Source organism: Amblyraja radiata, chromosome 5, assembly GCF_010909765.2.
Source record: "Amblyraja radiata isolate CabotCenter1 chromosome 5, sAmbRad1.1.pri, whole genome shotgun sequence".
Taxonomy (NCBI): Eukaryota; Metazoa; Chordata; class Chondrichthyes; order Rajiformes; family Rajidae; genus Amblyraja; species Amblyraja radiata.
Window position 1 is genome coordinate 94570383 of NC_045960.1, and position 22237 is coordinate 94592619.

The following is a 22237-nucleotide window of genomic DNA, read 5'->3' on the forward strand; positions in this document are numbered from 1 at the left end:
GGGAAATCTTTTAGGACCGAGATGAGAAAAACATTTTTCACACAGAGAGTGGTGAATCTGGAATTCTCTGCCACAGAAGGTAGTTGAGGCCAGTTCATTGGCTATATTTAAGCGGGAGTTAGATGTGGCCCTTGTGGCTAAAGGGATCAGGGGATATGGAGAGAAGGCAGGTACAGGATACTGAGTTGGATGATCAGCCATGATCATATTGAATGGCGGTGCAGGCTCGAAAGGCCGAATGGCCTACTCCTGCACCTATTTTCTATGTTCCTAAGAAGTCTGGAAGCAGGTAAAATGCTGCTGGAATACATTAGAGGTTTATGGATGAAGTGCAAGCGTTGTTTTGCTTGTGATAATGTAATACTGATCATGTAATAACGACCATGAATGTCCAATGTGTGTAAATTTAGGGTGGTGATGTGTAATGTGAAGCAATGAAAACAAAACTGCAAATTAATTCAGTTTACGGGTACTGTTCGCCCATATTTTCTTCCAGAGATTTCCTTTCGGGTATGGCAATGCGGGGGAATTCTTGAAATCATTCCCTGTAGTCGTGTTGGCCATGTATTCCGCAAGCAGCATCCTTACACTTTTCCGGGAGGCAGCGGTACTGTTTTCGCAAGGTAACTATTACTGATGTTTATAGGTCACGCCCTTGTTTCTTCCACTCCCCATCCCTGAACTCATCCAGCACCTCATCCCTTTGAGATATGGTTACTCCTCAAATTCTGATCTCTTTGTCTCTCTGATTATTGTCACCCAAACAGTGGCTGCCTCAGCCATTCCCTCCATGATCATTTCACCGCTCCACCTCTCTCTACGCCTTGTTTCATAAAACGTACGCTTGATCAATTGTTTAACCACCTGACGATATCTTGTCCCAGTTATCTTAAATCTGTTGTCTGGTTGCTAGCTGTTCTGGGTCCATCAGAACCCTTTCTTCCTCCCTACTCTATTTCAAGCCCCATCATTTCAGTCACTCTTAAATTACAGTGAAATTGTCCTTGATTTTGTGCATCTATCGCAGTCGCTGCCTCAAAAAGGCTGGCAGCATCATCAAGGACCCACACCATCCTGGCCACACATTCATCTCCCCGCTACCTTCAGGTAGAAGGTACAGGAGCCTGAAGACTGCAACATCCAGGTTCAGGAATAGCTACTTCCCCACAGCCATCAGGCTCTTAAACTCGGCTCGGACAAAACTCTGAACATTAATAGCCCATTATCTGTTTATTTGCACTTTATCAGTTTATTTATTCATGTGTTTATATATTTATATAATGGTATATAGACACACTGATCTGTTCTGTAGTCGTGCCTACTATGTTCTCTTGTACTGAAGCAAAGCAAGAATTTCATTGTCCTATCGGGGACAAATGACAATAAACTCTCTTGAATCTCGAATCTTGAATCTTGGGAGAGCTATTCCATCTTCTGCAGTTTTTTCACAGAACTGAGGACCCATTATCACTGGCGCTGTTCAGATAAATCGTAATTCCCTTGAAAACATTCACATCCTCTCTAAAGTCTGTTGTGCAGAAAAAGACACAATATCTCAGCTGTGGGCTAACCAGTCATTCGTTCTGACTTGCCCCAGTAACTGCCTAATTCACCAATATCAGTCACAGTAACAATAAAGCTATCAGATTGCTTTAAAAAACGAATTGGGTTCATCAATTCTCTTCTGAAAGAAAATAAGTCCTGCTTATCTGAAACGTGGCTCCAGATCAACACTAACGCAGCTGCCCCCTGAACAGACCCAGGAAGTTGCATGGCGCAAGTAGGAATAACAAAAGCATACCTTGCCAACGCCGTACACGTCCTGTGAATTAATAACAAAGTGATGATTTAGAGTGTGTTTTAGATATGTTTTGACTATGAAATGTAGCGGACATTTTATCAAGTAAAATGTTTTGGTTTGAGTGACTTTCTCTATTTTGCTCCCATTTCTGTCTATCAGTCTTGTATGGGTGAGTGGGCAAATGCATGGCAGATGCAGTATAATGTGGATAAATGTGAGGTTATCCACTTTGGTGGCAAAAACAGGAAAGTAGACTATTATCTAAATGGTGGCCGATTAGGAAAAGGGGAGATGCAACGCGACCTGGGTGTCATGGTACACCAGTCATTGAAAGTAGGCATGCAGGTGCAGCAGGCAGTGAAGAAAGCGAATGGTATGTTAGCATTCATAGCAAAAGGATTTGAGTATAGGAGCAGGGAGGTTCTACTGCAGTTGTACAGGGTATTGGTGAGACCACACCTGGAGTATTGTGTACAGTTTTGGTCTCCAAATCGGAGGAAAGACATTCTTGCCATAGAGGGAGTACAGAGAAGGTTCACCAGACTGATTCCTGAGATGTCAGGACTTTCATATGAAGAAAGACTGGATAGACTCGGCTGTGTGAAACTTTTTTCACACAGAGAGTGGTGAATCTCTGGAACTCTCTGCCACAGAAGGTAGTTGAGGCCAGTTAATTGGCTATATTTAAGAGGGAGTTAGATGTGGCCCTTGTGGCTAAAGGGATCAGGGGGTATGGAGAGAAGGCAGGTACAGGATACTGAGTTGGATGACCAGCCATGATCATATTGAATGGCGGTGAAGGGCCGAATGGCCTACTCCTGCACCTATTTTCTATGTTTCTATGTATCAATGAATTTTCACCAGGGTAGATTTACATGGGATTTGGAGCAAAGGCAGGAAATGAGTTAAAGTATGGATCGGGCATAATCTTCTTGAATGATGGAGTAGGTGTGCGAGGTTGAATTAGTTCTTGCTTAGTTCTGCATGATTATCTTGTCGGTCCCATCACTGGGCTGACATTCATGCAGTCCGCATGTATTATCAGGTATCAGTCAGGTATTATCGCTGAAATGCAATACCTTGTAATTGCTCTCCGCGATATAATGCAATTCTTTAATGAAACACCCTGATACTGAGAGCATCCCTGCTGAGAAATCTAATTGTCTGGAGTTGATCATCTATTTGAGAGAAAATATTTTTAGAAGGAAAATTATTTGTTTTCTCCCTTTTAAAGGAACACACGCAGGGCAGCTGAGGTCTGGATGGATGAATTCAAGAATTTCTATTATGCAGCAGTGCCTTCAGCTCGCAATGTGCCATTTGGCAAGTGAGTAGCATTTGTTGAATGGGAACTGTGCAGCATTATCCCCCATTATTTTAAGCTTAATGTTTAATTTTTGACCGTAATTCAATTTAAAGTTACATTATGGAGTTATATTTGTGTCATTTAGGAGATTGGATCACTTTGTCTTGATTTTACATTCTATGTTGTATTAAATTAAATCTAATATTTTATTAGCACAGGATTCTATGCTGGGGCCTCTGTTGTGTGTGATATATATATATAAATGACGAGTTAAAATGTAGATGGGTTGGCTTGTAAGTTTGCAGACAACGCAAATATTGTGGAGATGGACAGTGAAGAAGAATGTCAAAGTATACAGTATGATATTGTCCAATTACAGATATGGGCAGAGAAATGGCAGAAGGAGTGTAATGTGGGCAAGTGTGAGGTGTTACATTTTGGGAGGTCAAATTAAAGGAGAAACAGTTCGACAGGTAGTACATGGATAGGACAGGTTTGGAGGGATATGGGCCAAACGCGGGCAGGTGGGACTAGTGTAGCTGGGCATGTTGGGCCAAAGGGCCTGTTTCCACATTGTATCACTCAATAACTATGAGAAAGTATATAGTTAATGGCAGAACCCTTAACAGCATCGATGTACAGAGAGATCTGGGGGTCCGAGTCCATAACTCCCTAAAATTAACAACACAAGTAGATAAAGTGGTAAGGAAGGTATATGGTATGCTTGCCTTCAGAGGTTGGGGCAATGAGAATAAGAGTCAGGAAATCGTGTTGCAGCTTTAATTTAACCAAATCTTTGGTTAGGCAACATTTGAAATGTTGCGTGCAGTTCTGGTGGCTCCATTATACCAAGGCTGTGGAAGGTATGATGAGGCTGCAAAAGAAGTTTACCAGAATGTTGCCTGGATTCGAGGGTATTATCTCTAAGGAGAGGTTGGACAAACTTTTTGTTTTAGTTTTGCTCTGTGACTCCTGATTTAAAAACCCAAACATCTTAAAACGTTTGAAGTATTTACACAAAAAAACCTAAGCAGCTTGACAGAATTTCCTTTATTCTAAAATTCCACCTTTCAAAAGTGAACATCCAGTGACGGTCCTGGGCAAGTGCTGCAGGATTGGATGAGGCAATACATTGTCTGCTGTCTATGTGGATGTAAACAATCTCACCGGCAAAGAGTTTTGAAGAAGAGAAGGAAATTTCTAGGTGCCCACGGTCATTATTAAGACCTCAAAAGAACATCAACAAAGCAAAAAAATGATCTGGGTATTTATCGCAATGGGAATTTTCAGGCGATGAAAATTCATTTTGAGGTTTAGTGTCTGATGAGCTTCTTGAGGTTTTGAGGGTGCAATATAAATAAGAATTCCTTCTTTTCGGCAGTATTCAAAGCAGATTGGAATTGAAGAAAAAATTGGCATGTAAACCATTCAAGTGGTACCTGGAAAATGTCTATCCTGAACTAAGGTAGGTTACTATTCCAGATTTTAACATTACGTACTTGCTGCAGAAATGTATCACTGGTGTGGATGTCAAGCAGTGCAGGATATATTCCGAGTGTTTCTCTGAGCAGATCACATAACTTACTCCAAACAGCGCATCACGTCATCCAGGAGAGTGCAAGGCTCTTTGTACGAGCAGCTTTCTGGAATAGGGACTCGAGCAAAATAAACCTACTTCTCCAAGTTTCAAAATAGCTGTCACACCTTTTAAGGTTACACAGAGGCACATACTTTTCTATCCTGTTGTAGTCCACACTGCATACTGTGGGCAGGTTGTGTGCTCAGCAGAATGGTAGTATAACAGAGTTCAAAATCAACATTTTCCCCATGCTGGAAATATGGCATAAAGCAGGAAATGCTGAAAAGACTCGAGCATGCGATTCCATGCGGCAAGCGAGACCTAATGTGGTCGCTTGAGCCGTACGGCCTCGCGGGGCCGGTCCCACTTCGATCGCCGGAGCCGTCTGGAGTTGTGCGGAGCTGGTTCCGACATCGCGCGGGGCTCCGAAAAATTGACACTGTTCAAAAATTCCGTGCGGCAACGGCCTGCCGGCCCGCAACCACATTGAGGCCGTACGCACCGCCTCGATGGGCGTGCGCAGCATATCGATGCCGTACGTCACGCGCGAACTTCCCGCGGACTTCGCTCGAATTTCACGTCAACTCGTACGGGATCACTCGACCTCCGCGCGGCCCCTGCTTCCGGTTTGGTCGCGCTCGCCGTATGCAGTCGCATGCTCGTGGGACAGGCCCATTACTGCTTACTGACATTACGGCTTTCATACTTTTGTGGTAGAACCTACTCGGTGTAACTACAGGAAATCTCCAGGTTACCACAGCATTCCATTGTTCGTAACCCAAACAGTTTTTTAAGTCGGAGATGAGCAGAAAATGTGTGTGGGAGAGGATGTGAGGAACAGCTGCGATGGGAGAGAGAGCAGAGACGTGGGAAGAGTGGCCACCAGCGGGCCTCACTTACTCAGCTCTCCAAGCTCTGTTGTGGCTCGGGGCTGTGTGAGGAGAGTAGGCACACAGAAAATCTTCATTCCCACCTGGAAGATGACGCCTACTGCAGCTAGCAAATCCATCCCGCTGGTATCCCAAATGCTCGTAAACATGTGAGGTGTGTCCATATGCCAGACGTTCATATGCCAGGGAGGATTTGCAATGCGGTCCTGTTAACTTGATGAATATTATATTCAGTACAGGCTGCAAAACAGGCTGCAAAACACACTGCTCCGTGGGTATTCGAAGAACTTAAATGCACAAAAGATAACTGAATGAGTATTTCTTTGAATTGATGAGGTGTGGATATTGCTGGCAACAGTGGAATAATGTATTGACCTTGAACTGAGGAGGCATTGTAGAGAGCCGATCACAATGAAGGACTTGAAGTCACATGTAGGGCAGCTCAAGTGAAGATTTCCTTCCCTGAGGGCCATTCGTAAACCAGGTGGGTTTTTACAACCACCCAATAGTGTAGTGCTTACAGTTATTGAGAGTTTAATGATTGTAATTTAAATTCCTCAACTGCCGTGGTGGGATTTGAACATTTGTCTCTGGATCTGTAGTGTAGAACTGTAGCTGCTGGTCCAGTAATGTAACCACTGCAATACTGAATCCTAGCGGTATAATGGTTAAAAATAATGGTGCAAAATAGTGAGTAAGCATTGCTGCTTCAGTTCAATATAAATAGAGGACTTAAGTCACTCTGATCTTAGAAGACAAATGATGAAAATTGGGCGGCATGGTGGTGCAGTGGTAGAGCTACTGCCTTACCGTGCCAGAGACCCGGGTTCGATCCTGTCTACGGGTGCTTCTCTCTACGAAATTTGTACCTTCCCCCCGTGGCCTCTGTGGGGGAGATGTTTCCCATCTTCCTCCCACACTCCAAAGAGGTACAGGTTTGTAGGCTAATTGGCTTAGAATGCAATGTAAATTGTCCCTAGTGTGTGCAGGATAGTGTAAGTATGCGGGGATTGCGGGTCGGTATGGACTCGGTGGACCGAAGGGCCTTTTTCTGTGCTGTATCACTAAACTAAACTAAAATGATTCAAATGTATCTTTTTTTGGCTGATATGGAATACTGGAATACTGTCTATGTTCGAGAGAGGCAAAGGAGATTAGTTTATCTTGGCTTCTTGTTCGGCATAGACATTGTGGGCCAAAGCACCTGTTCCTGTGCTGTACTGTTCTTTGTTCTAAGCTCTGCCCTTTCTGAGTGGTGGAAACTATAATAATGCAGTGCCTTTATCATTCAGCATCTTGTGGATGATGGCAACCTGCTACAAGTAAACACAAGAGTCTAGTTGGTGAAGAGAAGAAAATACTTTAATGATATGCAGCACAGTGGTTGTCCGAGCACTGTACAGCAAAATCAGACATTCAGTTCCTGTGTCTTGAGCTCTTTAAACATCCATTGAATTCCATAGAAACATAGAAAATAGTTGCAGGAGTAGGCCATTCGGCCCCTCGAGCCTGCACCGCCATCCAATATGATCATGGCTGATCATCCAACTCAGTATCCCGTACCTGCCTTCTCTCCATACCCCCTGATCCCTTTAGCCACAAGGGCCACATCTAACTCCCTCTTAAATATAGCCAATGAACTGGCCTCAACTACCTTCTATGGCAGAGAGTTCCAGAGATTCACCACTCTCTGTGTGCAAAATGTTTTTCTCATCTCGGTCCTAAAAGACTTCCCTCTTATCCTTAAACTGTGACCCCTTGTTCTGGACTTCCCCAACATCGGGAACAATCTTCCTGCATTTAGCCTGTCCAACCCCTTAAGAATTTTGTAAGTTTCTATAAGATCCATTAACGCTCTTTAACGCACACAGACGCTGATTGCTGCATTCCCTTTAACACACAGGGACCCCGGTTCCTGTGCTTCCTTTAACAAGGGCCCTGATTCCCATGCTTCCTTTAACACACACTATGGACCCAGTCGCAATGCTTGAGTCTGAAACTCACCTAGTTTTGTTTCTTGTGCTCACTTGAAATTTCCCAGAAGTAATTTCCCACATTCCTTTAGATTTGCCATGTTGACGGGAAGATATTTTATATTCGTGTGTAACTCCTTTGAAGAAAGTGAATTAAATATGGAACAACCAATAGTCTGGAAAATCTAGCAGTGGGAAACCAGCGAAGGTTGAGCTAAACATCCCAGAGTATTGGAGTCATACTGCAGCTTGATATTCTAATGCCCCTGTCCCACGTAGGAAACCTGAACGGAAACCTCTGGAGACTTTGCGCCCCACCCAAGGTTTCCGTGCGGTTCCCGGAGGTTGCAGGTGGTTGCCAGAGGTTGCAGGTAGGGAGACTGACAAAAACCTCCGGGAACCGCACGGAAACCTTGGGTGGGGCGCAAAGTCTCCAGAGGTTTCCGTTCAGGTTTCCTAAGTGGGACAGGGGCATTAAAACTGGAGTGTTGCGTGTGATTGTAGCCATGCCTTTCAAGTCAAGTTTATTCGTCACATACACATACGAGATGAGCAGTGAAATGAAAAGTGGCAATGCTCGCGGATTTTGCAAAAGAACCTACAAAACAGAATGGGACAGAAACACATATTCACATATTACATATTTGTGGGAGGGAAAAAAGAAAAAAACAGCAATTTTAAAAAGACACCTCACAACAGTAAATTGGTATCGTAAAGCTAGTCCCTGGTGAGATAGGAGTTTACAGTCCTAATGGCCTCTGGGAAGAAACTCCTTCTCAACCTCTCCGTTTTCACAGCATGGCAACGGAGGCGTTTGCGTGACCATAGCAGCTGGAACAGTCCGTTGCAGGGGTGGAAGGGGTCTCCCATGATCTTGTGGGCTCTGGAGTTGCACCTTCTGATGTATAGTTCCTGCAGGGGGGCGTTTAGCCGAACGCACTACTCTCTGCAGAGCCTTCTTGTCCTGGGCAGAGCAGTTCCCAAACCAAATCATGATATTTCCGAACAAGATGCTTTCCACAGCCGCTGAGTAGAAGCACTGGAGGATTCTCAGAGACATTCTGAATTTCCTCAATTGCCTGAGGTGGTAAAGGCGCTGCCTTGCCTTACTCACCAGTGCTGCAGCGTGTGATGTCCATGTCATATCCTCAGAGATGTGGAGATGTGTAATGTAATCTAATCTATCTAATCTAATCTATCTAAATCCCAGGTATTTAAAGCTGCTCACCCTATCCACAGTATCCCCATTTATCTTCAATGGTGTGTACGTCCTCGGATGTTGTGCCCTCCTAAAGTCCACGATCAGCTCCTTAGTTTGTTTGACATTCAAGAGGAGGCTATTGTCCTGACACCAGAGTGCCAGATCAGCCACCTCCTCCCGGTAGGCCTTCTCATCGTTATCAGAGATCAGGCCCACCACCACAGTGTCATCAGCAAACTTGATTATAGAGTTGGAGCTGAACCTGGCCACACAGTCATGTGTGCACAGGGAGTACAGTAGGGAGCTTGTCTTTGTTTGTCTTTGTTTCAAAAGAATTGTGTTACAAACTCAGAACATGATCTCAGGGGCCATTCTTACGCATGGATATTTTTGACTGGTGAGGTTCATACTAAATATATCTAATGAATTTGGTGCTGTCATTGTACCAGTTGAGCACTTGGAGCATTTCTGGTAGATGTCTGTGACAGTACATATTCTAGGAGAGGTGCTCCTTTCATCCCAAAAGCCATTGGTGACCAGTCCTCTGTGCACTTGCATTTTTTACATTTGTTTCCAGTATCTTTTTTCTGTTTTTACAACCAGATTTTAAGAAGAACAACAATCTTTTTATATTTCTGCCTTGGTGAGAAGTAAAATATCACAAGACATAAATGGCACAGCTCACAGCGCCAGAGACCCGAGTTCGATCCTGACCTCGGGTGCTGCCTGTGTGGAGTTTGCACGTTCTCCCTGTGACGCCGTAGGTTTCTCCCAGGTGCTTCAGTTTCCTCCTACACTCCAAAGACTTGCGTGTTTGTAGGTTAATTGTCCTCTATTAAAATGGGTGCAACAGTAAGATACATAGAACTCGTGCAAACGGGTGATTGCTGATCGGTGTGGACTCAGTGGGCGGCCAATGGGCCTAGTTCCAAGCTGTATCTCTCTAAATTAAACATTTACTCTAAAGAGAGCAGGCGGGATACCACGAGCGACTGGGGCATTTCTGATCACTTAGCAGATAAATTGTAACTGTAACCCTGCTTTTTCATGGACCTTACTCACTGCTCACCAATTTTTTGTTGCATTTCCTGCATCATTATATTACTACACTTGAAAAAAAAGTTCCATTTACTGCTTTTGAGTCTGTGCTTTTGAGGAAAAAGGAAAGTTAGCCGTGAGTTAATTCTCTGATTTTTGTGTTTAGATTTTAAATTTGCTCAAATTTAGCCTGTTCATGTGTAGGATCAATAATTATCCTTCTCTTTCCTTTTTGTAGGGTCCCTGATCACCAAGATATTGCTTTCGGAGCTTTGCAGCAGGGTTCCAATTGCCTAGATACACTGGGTCACTTTGCAGATGGTGTTGTTGGCGTCTATGAATGTCACAATGCAGGAGGAAATCAGGTGCACAGTCTCTAATTTAATTTTTACGATGAAATATAATGAATCAGTTGTTGCTTTATTCAAGAGAGCCAACTGCCCAACTTGTCTAGATATGTGTCCTAAAGCTGCGTCCATGGCCTGTGATGAGGCACTTGAATTCACCATGTTGAGTGGGGTTTGGAAGCCAGAATAGTCAATGTGACAACGTAACTACCGCAAACTAGTTGAACCAGTTTGGATTTCCCCATTACCACATTCTTTCTATTTTTTTTTCTCTCTGTGTCAGTCAATACATTTCGAGGCTCAATAAATTAATTTCCCCCAAAAAAGGCACAAAGTCCTGGAGTAACTCAGCGGGTAAGGCAGCACCGCTGGAGAATATGGATAGGTGACTTTTCAAGTCGGAAACCCTTCTTCGGACCCAACCCAAAACGTCACATAGCCTTGTACTCTAGGGACACAAAAATGCTGGAGAAACTTAGCGGGTGCAGCCGCATCTATGGAGCGAAGGAAATAGGCAACGTTTCGTCCCGAAACGTTGCCTATTTCCTTCGCTCCATAGATGCTGCTGCACCCGCTGAGTTTCTCCAGCACTTTTGTGTGCCTTCGATTTTCCAGCATCTGCAGTTCCTTCTTAAACACTTGTACTCCAGGGATGCTGCTTAACCAGCTGCGTTACTCCAGCACTTTGTGTCCGTGTTTGTAAACCAGCATCTACAGTGCCTTGTTTCTATAAATTAATTTCCCCAAATGCCGTGCAATTGAGGTCATTTAGATTCTTGACATGGTTAGTTCTTCTGCCTTTGGGTTGGAAGTCTATCTTTATGGTGGGGGTGAGGGTGAGGTATGTAGTAGTCAGTCTTACCTGAAAATCTCTATTCAGATCTCACTTTACCTTTCCTGGGTTTATTTTGCCAGGAGTGGGCACTAACGAAGGACAAGTCGGTGAAACACATGGATTTGTGCCTTACTGTGGTGGTACGGTCTGCTGGCTCTCTCATAAAGCTGCAGGGCTGTCGAGACAATGACAGTCGCCAGGTAGGTGCTGATAAAGGGGCTTTGCTCAACCTTTTAATTTAAACAGCAGTGTGTCTGGAAAGCTTGTCTGGATAGAACTGCCTGGGAATTGTGAATGATTACTCCTTTTTATTTATACACTTTGTTGAAAGTATTCTAATTATGTAATCATCTCTAACTTCAAAGTAAAAAACTTCATGAATCTAAACTTCAGCAATGAATAGGGAATTTAAGTTGAAATGACTTCCCCCCCCGGAGAAAATATGGAACTTGCTACCACATGGAATTGTTGAGATGAACCCAATAATAATAATAATAATAATAATAATAATATATTTTATTGTCATTTAAAATAAAATTTAGATTTAGATACCCCGAGAACATGATTTGTAAAAAGAAAATTACAACAGTAAAATAGTCAAAACAGTTCAAACAGACTAATGTGCAGATGTGTCTGTGCGACGTGACCATCCGAGGGAGACTGTCCATGGGGGTGGGGGGCACTCAGCAGGGCCGGTTCAGAGCCGCTATAGCTCTGGGAATGAAGCTGTTCCTGAGTCTGGAGGTGCGGGACAAGTTGCAGAGGGACAAGAAGGAGAGGATAGGGTTAGATGAAGGTGGCTGGTGGTGCTGTTGGTGCAGCCATCTTACTCCAGGAACTTTGGGTGATTCAGACATCTGGCCCAATTCAGACATCTGGCCCATTCTGGAGTTTGCATGTTTTTTTCCATGACTGCGAGGGTTTCCCCTGTATACTCCAAATCCTCCCCACATCCCAAAGATGCGTTGCTTGGTAGTTTAACCGGCTGCTTTAAACTGCCCTTGGCGTGGTTGGGCAATAGTAGAGGAATGTGTTAATGGGGATGTGAGAGACAGTTGATTATAGAAAAATGAATGAGGCAGAGGGGTTGAAGGAATTGGTCCTGGAGCTGGCAGACACTCGATGGGGCGAATAATCTCCTCCTATTGTGCGGAAATCTGAGGTCCTTGTCTAGTCTGAACACTGGTTTGGACTCAAAATTGCTGGTGTAACTCAGCGGGCCAGGCAGAATCTCTGGAGGACATGGATGACCAACATTTTGGGTTGCCTATCCATGTCCTCCAGAGATGCTGCCTGACCTGCTGAGTTACTCCAGCACTTTGTGTCTTTTTGGAAACCAGCATCTACAGTTCTTTGTGTCTATCAGTTTGGACTGAATGGTCTCTTGCGGTGGAGGTGAGTTATTGGAAGAGGTCCTGTTCTGGAACTCACGCCCTCCAGACTGCAACGATGGAAATCTGGTCGATGACCCAACATCAGCTCCCACTACTGGCACTCCCACAAAATTGAGACAGTTAAAGTGATCTCATCACCTCAAGAAATGTGCAAGAGCTGTCATTGAGGGCTAGGAACAACAAGCTCAATGGCCAGTGATCATTGCTTGTTTACAAGTGATGAAATCTCTGGGCCAGGGAGATCTGTGGATTCCTGGAGAGAAGACAATACATCCATCAGACTGAGAAGGAAAGACTGGGGGCTGGAGGTGCCCGGTGACCAGGGTGTATCCTTGCACCCCTCACAAGCAGCCTCTGCACATTGCACTGGCAGTTCATTCCATGTTACTTATGTGCCAACGAGATAATCTTTACATTGCTGTGGGAGCATTCATCCCAGCTCCTTGCTCTGCAGTACATAATCTGGGTGGATGTCTTTGTTTACATAGAAAATAGGTGCAGGAGTAGGCCATTCGGCCCTTCGAGCCTGCACCGCCATTCAATATGATCATGGCTGATCATCCAACTCAGTATCCTGTACCTGCCTTCTCTCCATACCCCCTGATCACTTTAGCCACAAGGGCCACATCTAACTCCCTCTTAAATATAGCCAATGAACTGGCCTCAACTACCTTCTGTGGCAGAGAATTCCACAGATTCACCACTCTCTGTGTAAAAAATGATTTTCTCATCTCGCTCCTAAAAGACTTCCCCCTTATCCTTAAACTGTGACCCCTTCTTCTGGACTTCCCCAACATTGGGAATAATCTTCCTGCATCTAGCCTATCCCACCCCTTAAGAATTTTGTAAGTTTTTATAAGATACCCCCTCAATCTTCTAAATTATAGCGAGTACAAGCCGAGTCTATCCAGTCTTTCTTCATATGAAAGTCCTGCCATTCCAGGAATCAGTCTGGTGAACCTTCTCTGTACTCCCTCTATGGCAAGAATGTCTTTCCTCAGATTAGGAGACCAAAACTGTACGCAATACTCCAGGTGTGGTCTCACCAAGACCCTGTACAACTGCAGTAGAACCTCCCTGCTCTTATACTAAAGAGTGGTCCATACCTTTGAGAGTTCAGAACCCAGGAGAAAGAGTGCTGTAAAGAATATTTTGTAATCTTGTAGTTTTTAATTTTATAGCTCATTTAGCTTGTTAACCTATTCTTGATAATACTTTGTTTTTGCAGAAGTGGGAACAAATTGAGAGCAACTCGAAACTAAGGCATGTTGGCAGCAATTTGTGTCTAGACAGTCGGAATACCAAAACTGGAGGACTCACTGTCGAAGTCTGTAATCCATCACTTTCACAACAATGGAAATTCTCACTTAATTTACAGCAGTAACACATCTGCATTTTGGAATTTTCAATGTGGACAATATTTAAATTGGTAAATCAAGTTTGCATTCAACCATATACCTCGATTTTTGAAAAAGTTTCATATTCCATCTTATCTTGAATTGCTGTATTGAGTTTTCAAACTCATGGGTTACTGTTTCTATATTTCTTTTTCATTTAACCAAGATCCTGCACCCTTTCTTTTGAATTACAGTAGGACGGTACATAGAATTCCACCCCCTCAAGAACCATTTCAGTCTTTCTGATGAGGAAGTTTCCAAAATAAGGATTTCTGTTTTATAGGAAACGCCCTGCACTAATAACAAAGGTTGCTTATGAGCACATCCAATATCCATGTATTTAAATGTGTCCCGATGCTTCACAATTCACACATTGTTCAGTATTCTTGCTTTTTTGTATTAACCTGTCATTCAGATGCAAAGCTTGTGTGTTTATTTCCTGATGTTTGTTCTTGATGCGAATGTGCAGACTCCAGATCTCAACGTGGAATGGTTTTGATAAGCCAATGAGTGTTGTTCAAGCCAAACCAGGCAAATGTAGGGAAATGGTACAGTATCGAATAAAAGCCGGAACCTGTTGCTGTGCATGAATTTTGGTATGTCTTTATTCTGTTTAACTGAACCTCAGCACTTTTCTTAGTTCTTTGTGTGCGAGGGGTTAGGATGGATGGGAGTTGTAACCTATGATTGTGTGGCACAAACATGGCTCGGTGTTATTTAATGGATCAAAACCTGTTGATAATTCAAACTTATTTTGTATTTATTTAAGTAGCTATGTTACATGATTGTTACATTACCAAAATCATTCCTTCTGTTTATGATTCTAGCCTGCACTTGCTGTGAAACCATCCAAGAATTCACTCATTAGCTTTTGCTGCAGTGACTTTTTCAAAGCGGTATTTGATTGGGGCCTTGCTTAATCCAAGTTAGGCAATCATAATATATCTTTAGCGGCGACGGTACCTTTTTTGTTTTGTTCAAAGACATAAGATGAATTTATAAAATAGTGGCTGTGAATTGAAAACAATAGCCATTGTGGAGAAAACAGTTTGTATGCCTCTCAAGCTCACCTCTGCTAATAAGTTCTCCTTAAAATCAATTTTCTGTAAAGTCTTAATTCATTTATATTTATTTAATTTACCAAATTGATGGCTGTCTTGTCAGGTTACACTGTTCACTTAATGACTACAATGCAATAAAGGTGTCTGGCACAACCAGGAGTACAAAAGGATGATTCTCTCCATGTCTTTGTGTCTTTCTCTCTCTCCCCCAGTCTTTGTTTATGTGAAAGGGCAGACAGTGATTTTATTACCAACTTTTAAGAGCAGAAACTGTAGTTGGAAGAGGTTATACTGCTGCTGAACATGATATTAATTTTCAAAGAAATGTTTACATGCCAGTGTGCCAAAGTTCATTCTGTAGAAGAGCTGCATCCTTTCCATTCATAAGTCTTGAAATGTTAAATATTTTTTCTTCTGCCTGTACTAGAAAAGATCCCGTGAAGTCTTTGCAAGTCGCAAAGTGAGAATGGGATTGGTGGAACAATTCCACCAGTGTTCAAATCTTCAAGGAACAATATTGGACTTACTTTTGTTTTGAAGTAACTTGTGACTGTGTTAAGTTTTTTTCCCCCGCTCCCAAATGTAAAATTTATTTTAATTTCCAATTCTTGAGTGATTTTGTATAGAGTAATGTTAATCTTGTGCACAACAATGTCACTGTGGAGTATTGAAAAGATGACAAGTCTTGTTGGTTTATAGATTAACTTCCCCACATCTCTTCTCACTGGAAAGCATGATCTTGCTCATAGTTTTTATAGATGTGATGGAAAGCATCCTTGAAAATGAATTAACTTTAATAAACTTTATACCTTTAAATTCCAACTTTTCATGTTTTTCTTTTAAAAATTGGATTTATGTTGCAAGGTGTTTTTTGGAAAAAATTACTGTTTTTAGTTCATATTCCTATGTTCTACAATGTTGAAAAGACTCAGCAGGTTATGCACCATTCATTGACAGAGAACCAGAATTAATATTTCAGATTTAACACTCACCAAAAATGTTAACTATTTTGTCTATTTCCACAGATAATGCATGATCTCCTGAATGTTTGTTTTCATTTTGAAAAAACATTTACATGTAGCCATTCAGACCTCTGAAAGTGTGTTGCAAACCAATGAAATCTGTTTTGTATGTGATTGTATGAACCAAGTAGTGGCATAATAATTACCTTTAAAAAAAAGTCTGCCTTGAAGGCATTGACATTACTTGCTGAATGGTTCACGGACCGTTAATCAACACAATAGTATGACCTTTTGCCACAATTTTCCTTTATTGTAAATTTTACCATACATCTTTATATTTTAAATACAACAGATTTGTAATATACAGGGCACTTTTGAGACACTTACATTGCTTGAATACAAATCAATGAACAGAAAGTGAATCCCACAGGAAAGCAACAGATGAACTCTGCATGCTGTCTCCACACCAAGGTAGAGATTTAAGAAATGGACAAAACCTTCTATCCCTAGTTAGCACAATTCACTCAGAGACACAGATTCCTCTTCTGCTAACAGTTCCTCCATGTTGAATGGCAGACACACTGAGAAACAAGAGATGCCACCAGCTAATTCATCCACCGTATTCACACATACCATGTCACTATCACAATGCTACTGCATCTAACAACCCAGCTGAGGAATTGAACTTCAAGGCCCCCTAAGGAAAGATTGTCATCTTATGGTTTAGACTCTACCTCCACATACATGATCTAGGGATTTAGTATTCCAAGCAACAACTTCTACTTTGCAGTGACAAAGTATAATCAGTGAATAAAGAATGTAATTTATATCTGGTGCACTATTTGCTAAATGCAGTACATAGCAGAAATTGTGAATTCTGAACACTATTTAATAACTAGTCCAATGTAAACATTCAGAATGCATATTAAACCTTTCATTATAAATATCTAAACAGGGCTGTTGGATTGCACTATGAGTGAGGAATCATTAGGCGATGACATTATCGAACAATACTCAAAGGCGCAAATCATTAAGAATGTAACAATGGAAATAGTTAAGGTTTTTTTTTCCGCAAAACAATGAAATGATTCCTTGATGGTTTTATGATTTCCCACACGTGCACAATTGGCATACAAAAGTGCATATTTCACATCCCCGCATAAGTTTAAAAAAAAAGCCACAATAGGTCCACAACTTGATTCATCAACCTTGTGTTGTTATCCCAGGTATATTCAGGCATTACAATCAGGTTTCCCTCTATTCATTCTACAATCGCCCGTTTCAGTACCCGTCTCCAGATTCCTTGCAAATGGTCTTCACTTTGGCTTGAGGCTTGGTGGCAGAGCAGAGTTAGAGACGTGCGTGCTGTAGATTTCAGGTAAAAGCTCAGCGATGACAAAAATCATTTTATTTAAAAATATGTTTGGGACAAGGTTGTGAGATGTGGTTTAGCCCTGTGGATACAGTGCAACAATTTGACATCAGTACAAGGATTGCCAGCAGAAATCACTCAGGGAAGATGCTCTTCAATTCCAAACAGCTCATTGACCAGTCTTTCACCAAACTGTACCCTGGTGTAGCGTCTGACCAGATATGCCTCGGACATCTTGTACAAGATGTATGCATTATTGACAGCTATACTGAGTACAAACCAGAACACTTGCTGCCAGGTCTTGTTAGGTTTATGGGATATAAAGTATCTATGGAAGAGAACAAACAATTATTAGGTGCCATTTCAAAACACAGATATAAAAAGATAAGGAGGTACAAGGAACTGCAGATGCTGGAATCTTGAGCATACATAGTGCAATTCTGGTGTAACTCGGGAGATCAAGAGGCATCTGTGGAGGGGCATTCTGAGTCTGAAGAAGGGTCCTGACCCGAAACGTTATCCATCCATTTTCTTCACAGATGCTGACTTACCTGCTGAGTAACTCCAGAACTTTTTGCTTTGCTTTGTAAAAAGCCAACACCAGTGGGTCAACAGAAATTGATTGCATTAACAATACAGTCAGTAACAGGTATACAGTGCCCTCCATAATGTTTGGGACAAAGACCCGTCATTTATTTATTTGCCTTTGTACTCCACAATTTGAGATTTGTAATATTAAAAAAATCACATGTGGTTAAAGTGCACATTGTCAGATTTTATTAAAGGCCATTTTTATACATTTTGGTTTCACCATGTAGAAATTACAGCAGTGTTTATACATAGTCCCCCCCATTTCAGGGCACCATAATGTTTGGGACACAGAATGTCATGTAAATGAAAGTAGTCCTGTTTAGTATTTTGTTGCATATCCTTTGCATGCAATGACTGCTTGAAGTCTGCGATTCATGGGTGTCTTCTCTGGTGATGCTCTGCCAGGCCTGTATTGCAGCCATCTTCAGCTTATGCTTGTTTTGGTGGCTAGTCCCCTTCAGTTTTCTCTCCAGCATATAAAAGGCATGCTCAGTTGCGTCCAGATCGGGCGATTGACTTGGCCACTCAGAAATTGACAAATTTTTAGCTTTGAAAAACTCCTTTGTTGCTTTAGCAGTGTTTGGGATCATTCTTCTTCTTCTTTTCGTGTCCATCTTGTTACAAATGTTGACCTCACTGTCATCGTTCGTCCTGAAAATGACGCAAGCTTCTGGCGAGAATCAGTGGAAGCCATCACTTGTCAGAATAGATGATGGTGGTAGCAGAATTAGCTCAGGATACATCCAGTTTCCAGCCTCGTGACGTGGATGCTTCTGCTATGGGGCCTTTGGGATCATTGTCTTGCTGTAGAATGAACCGCCGGCCATTGAGTTTTGAGGCATCTGTTTGAACTTGAGCAGATAGGATGTGTCTATACACTTCAGAATTCATTATGCTACTACCATCAGCAGTTGTATCATCAGTGAGCCAGTACCTTCAGTAACCAAGGTAGACAAAAGTGCTGGAGAAACTCAGCGGGGACAGCAGCATCATAGATGCTCTTTTGTCTACCTTTGATTTTCCAGCATCTGCAGTTCCTTCTTAAACACCTTGAGCAGCCATACATGCCCAGGCCATAACACCCCCACACACCCGAGTAATTACAAACGCCTGTGAAGCCATGTGTCCCAAACATTATGGTGCCCTGAAATGGGGGGACTACGTATAAACATTGATTTAATTTCTACATGGTGAAACCAAAATGTATAAAAATGGCCCTTATTAAAATCTGACAATGTGTACTTTAACCACATGTGATTTTTTTTCTATTACAAATCTTAAATTGTGGAGTACAGAGGCAAATAAATAAATGATGGATCTTTGTCCCAAACATTATGGAGGGCACTGTGACATAATAGGCATGGGGTTTTGCAGTAAGTTACATTAATTTGGATGTATTGCCTGAAAGAGAACTGGCAGCAGATTTACCAGTAACTGTCAACGGGCTAGTGGAAAAATTCCTGAAAATCGTAAGACTATAGAGTCAGGGCAGGAGCTTGGCGTGAATGGGAGAGCTCTTTCACAGCCACGAGGGGACACATGGTCTCAGAGCTTCATTCAAAGGAAGTTTTCACATCCATATTTTCCAAACGGGCAAGAATTCTGGAGTACAAAAAAGGCAATTTAAAAAAAAAGCAAGTTCTCTCAATGCACAGCAAACGATAAACACTGGAATTCATAGGTTTTCCAGGGAATTGGGGGGAAGAAGAGGCAAAGATTGTGAAATCCTTGAGGTTTTAAAGATTGAAAATATATTAACATGTTGAAAATATTATGAATGCTAACTGTCCTTACATTTCCAGTGCTTACATTTGCCCGATTGTGAACAAATAGGGGTGGTGGGGTGGACCGCTAGGGGAAAACTTTCCTTCAGAAATGTTGGGAGCCATTGCTCCACATCATAGCAGCATGCCACAGTTGAAGAGTGAGGCCAGTGATAAGCATGGACAACACACCATCAGCTTAACATCCTCTTGCTATGTCAGCGCTTTTGACCATTCCCATAGTCCACCCAGTGCATGCAATAGCTGTCCGCTCTTCAAGAGTGAATGTAGACTGCTTTACCAATTATAGATTGTAAGCATCACGATACAAGCACAAAGTTCAAAAATATTTACAGATTAAGTATGCGGACAAAATTAATTTGAACAGATAAGAGTGAGCTCATTCACTTTGAAGGATTTCCTAATTACACAACATGATAAAGGAACGCCCAGTCATGTTAACATGGCAACACCCTCCTTTCATGAATATAGAGATATCTGCCAAAATTGGGAGAGGTTTTGCATTGACTTTTCAACACACCCTGACAATTATACCTCATCAGGCAACATCCATCAATCATCAACAGACCTCATGATGTTCTACTCAACCCCACAAATAGCTCAGAGGCATCAGCGATAGGAGCAGAACGTTACACTGGGTGGGGACTTTTCATCTCCAGGTTTTGGCTTCCCATCAAGGGTAACTATTCCAGGTAGACTCAGGAAGATAACGTTGTTATTGAAGTTTATCATCTCAGTCAAATATCACCGAGTTTGTTAAGGTAATGCACCAGGCCTGCGGTTCCCAACCTTTTTCATCCAGTTTACCCCTGGCAACTTTAATAGCACATAACAATGTTATTTCACTTATAGAAACATAGAAAATAGGTGGAGGAGGAGGCCATTCGGCCCTTCGAGCCAGCACCATCATTCATTGTGATCATGGCTGATCGTCCCCTATCAATAACCCGTGCCTGCCTTCTCCCCATATCCCTTGACTCCACTAGCCCCTAGAGCTCCATATAACTCTCTCTTAAATCCATCCAGTGACTTGGCCTCCACTGCCCTCTGTGGCAGGGAATTCCATAAATTTACAACTCTGGGTGAAAAAGTTTTTTCTCACCTCAGTCTTAAATGACCTCCCCTTTATTCTAAGACTGTGGCCCCTGGTTCTGGACTCGCCCAACATTGGGAACATTTTTCCTGCATCTAGCTTGTCCAGTCCTTTTATAAGCAAAGTCCATTATTTATGAACAACTAATGATGAACAGATAACCGGTATACCAGAACCAAACACAGTCAGTCAATGGGAAAAAATATGTACGTCCAGAATCAATAAATTTACCCCCTGGGTGTAAATTTACCCCAGGTTGGGAACCCTTGCACTTGGCCTAACCATACTCATCAATGGTGAAGGGAAGGTCATTAGGTTATAAGTAAGAATGCTCACCAATTAATAACTGTTGAAGGCCATGACAACATTCCAGCTTGGGAAGATATGAGGCAAGTAAAATACCTTTCCCGTGGCATTCAGAAAGTATTACCACCACTATTACATCAACATCCCAAAGAGTTATTATTGAGAAGCAACTTACAATCAAATACACAAATCCAAGATTGCAAATAATTAGACTGGACAATCTAGGAGGCTAAAGAATTAATGTATTCCAAACTTTGCTGTTTTTTAAGGGAGTCTCAACAGATTTGGAATTTTATGCAGTATTCTCCTACGTTACAGCTATTAGCGTAATGGGAATGCCTCGAAAAGGAATTCACAAATCATTACCAACAAATTTAAGATGGGGAATGACAATTTATTCTTATGGAATTAACACGAAAAAAATCTAAATAAATAAACTGAAAAAGAAACAAATATTGTCAATTATTGTCAAGAGTTTGCATTACTGAAAATTATGATATGAACAGTTTTGAAGTACAGGTGTACTGTACACAGTTATAGACAAAGAGGCCATGAAGGTACTCACTTGCTGTACTTATCATCATATTTGCAGATATAACCAAGATGTGCAGCAAATGCCTCTACTGCTAATGGACAGCGAATTTCTCCACTTTTCCTTCTAATTATGACTCCTGTGGGACCAAAATGTTGAGATGAAATACTAAGAACGTGATTGGAATTATTCTACGCAATTGTAATACTTAATGAGCTTAAAAGTCAAGGATACAAGTTTTGACCTTTAATCAGAAAAATGACATTATCAAATTGCAGCACATTATCAAAAACCCCATACATTTGGCAAAGTGGACTTTTTGGATGTATTTTATTTGAAATTTATCACTAGTTGCAGAAAGCATACTTTCACCACGAGGACATCATCTTAATCTAACAAGCAAAGAGGTAAACAAAAGATCATCGGGACAGGCAGCATCTCTGGGGAGAAGGAATGGGTGACGTTTCGGTTCAAGACCCTTCTTCACCCTGTCAGAAGGGTCTTGATCTGAAACGTCACCCATTCCTTCTCTCCAGAGATGCTGCCTGACCCGCTGAGTTACTCCAGCACTTTGTGTCCTTCAATGACCAATCTAATATGGACCCAAAATCCAACAGCAGCTAGTTAGGGATCTCTCCTACTTTGTTGTTCCACAAGAATGCACAAATGCTCTTTGCTATAAATATGACCTGCTCCAGCCCTGTAAACTGACTAGATCTTTGCATTTGCCAGTTTTCATTTGCTCTAACCTTGAGCAAGCAAATCTTTAGCTGTT

General features: G+C 42.0%; 2 protein-coding genes across 3 annotated transcripts in view; one reads left to right on the plus strand and one right to left on the minus strand.

Annotated features, from left to right (window-relative positions):
* The window catches only part of galnt2 (polypeptide N-acetylgalactosaminyltransferase 2), a 72931-nt gene extending 57287 nt beyond the window's left edge, over window positions 1-15644 (plus strand). For both annotated transcript variants that reach the window (XM_033021828.1, XM_033021829.1), the window contains 6 exons: window positions 497-623; window positions 3036-3128; window positions 4489-4572; window positions 10027-10153; window positions 11051-11170; window positions 13593-15644. In XM_033021828.1, coding sequence (XP_032877719.1) covers window positions 497-623; window positions 3036-3128; window positions 4489-4572; window positions 10027-10153; window positions 11051-11170; window positions 13593-13748 — 707 coding nt within the window. In that variant the 3' untranslated portion in view covers window positions 13749-15644. The remainder of the gene's footprint in view (window positions 1-496; window positions 624-3035; window positions 3129-4488; window positions 4573-10026; window positions 10154-11050; window positions 11171-13592) is intronic.
* A 426-nt stretch (window positions 15645-16070) lies between these two features.
* The window catches only part of pgbd5 (piggyBac transposable element derived 5), a 49841-nt gene continuing 43674 nt past the window's right edge, over window positions 16071-22237 (minus strand). Inside the window, exons 6-7 of the mRNA XM_033021830.1 lie at window positions 21496-21601; window positions 16071-17484 (exon numbers count right to left, since the gene is read on the minus strand). Of these exons, the coding sequence (XP_032877721.1) occupies window positions 17295-17484; window positions 21496-21601 (296 nt within the window). The 3' untranslated portion in view covers window positions 16071-17294. The remainder of the gene's footprint in view (window positions 17485-21495; window positions 21602-22237) is intronic.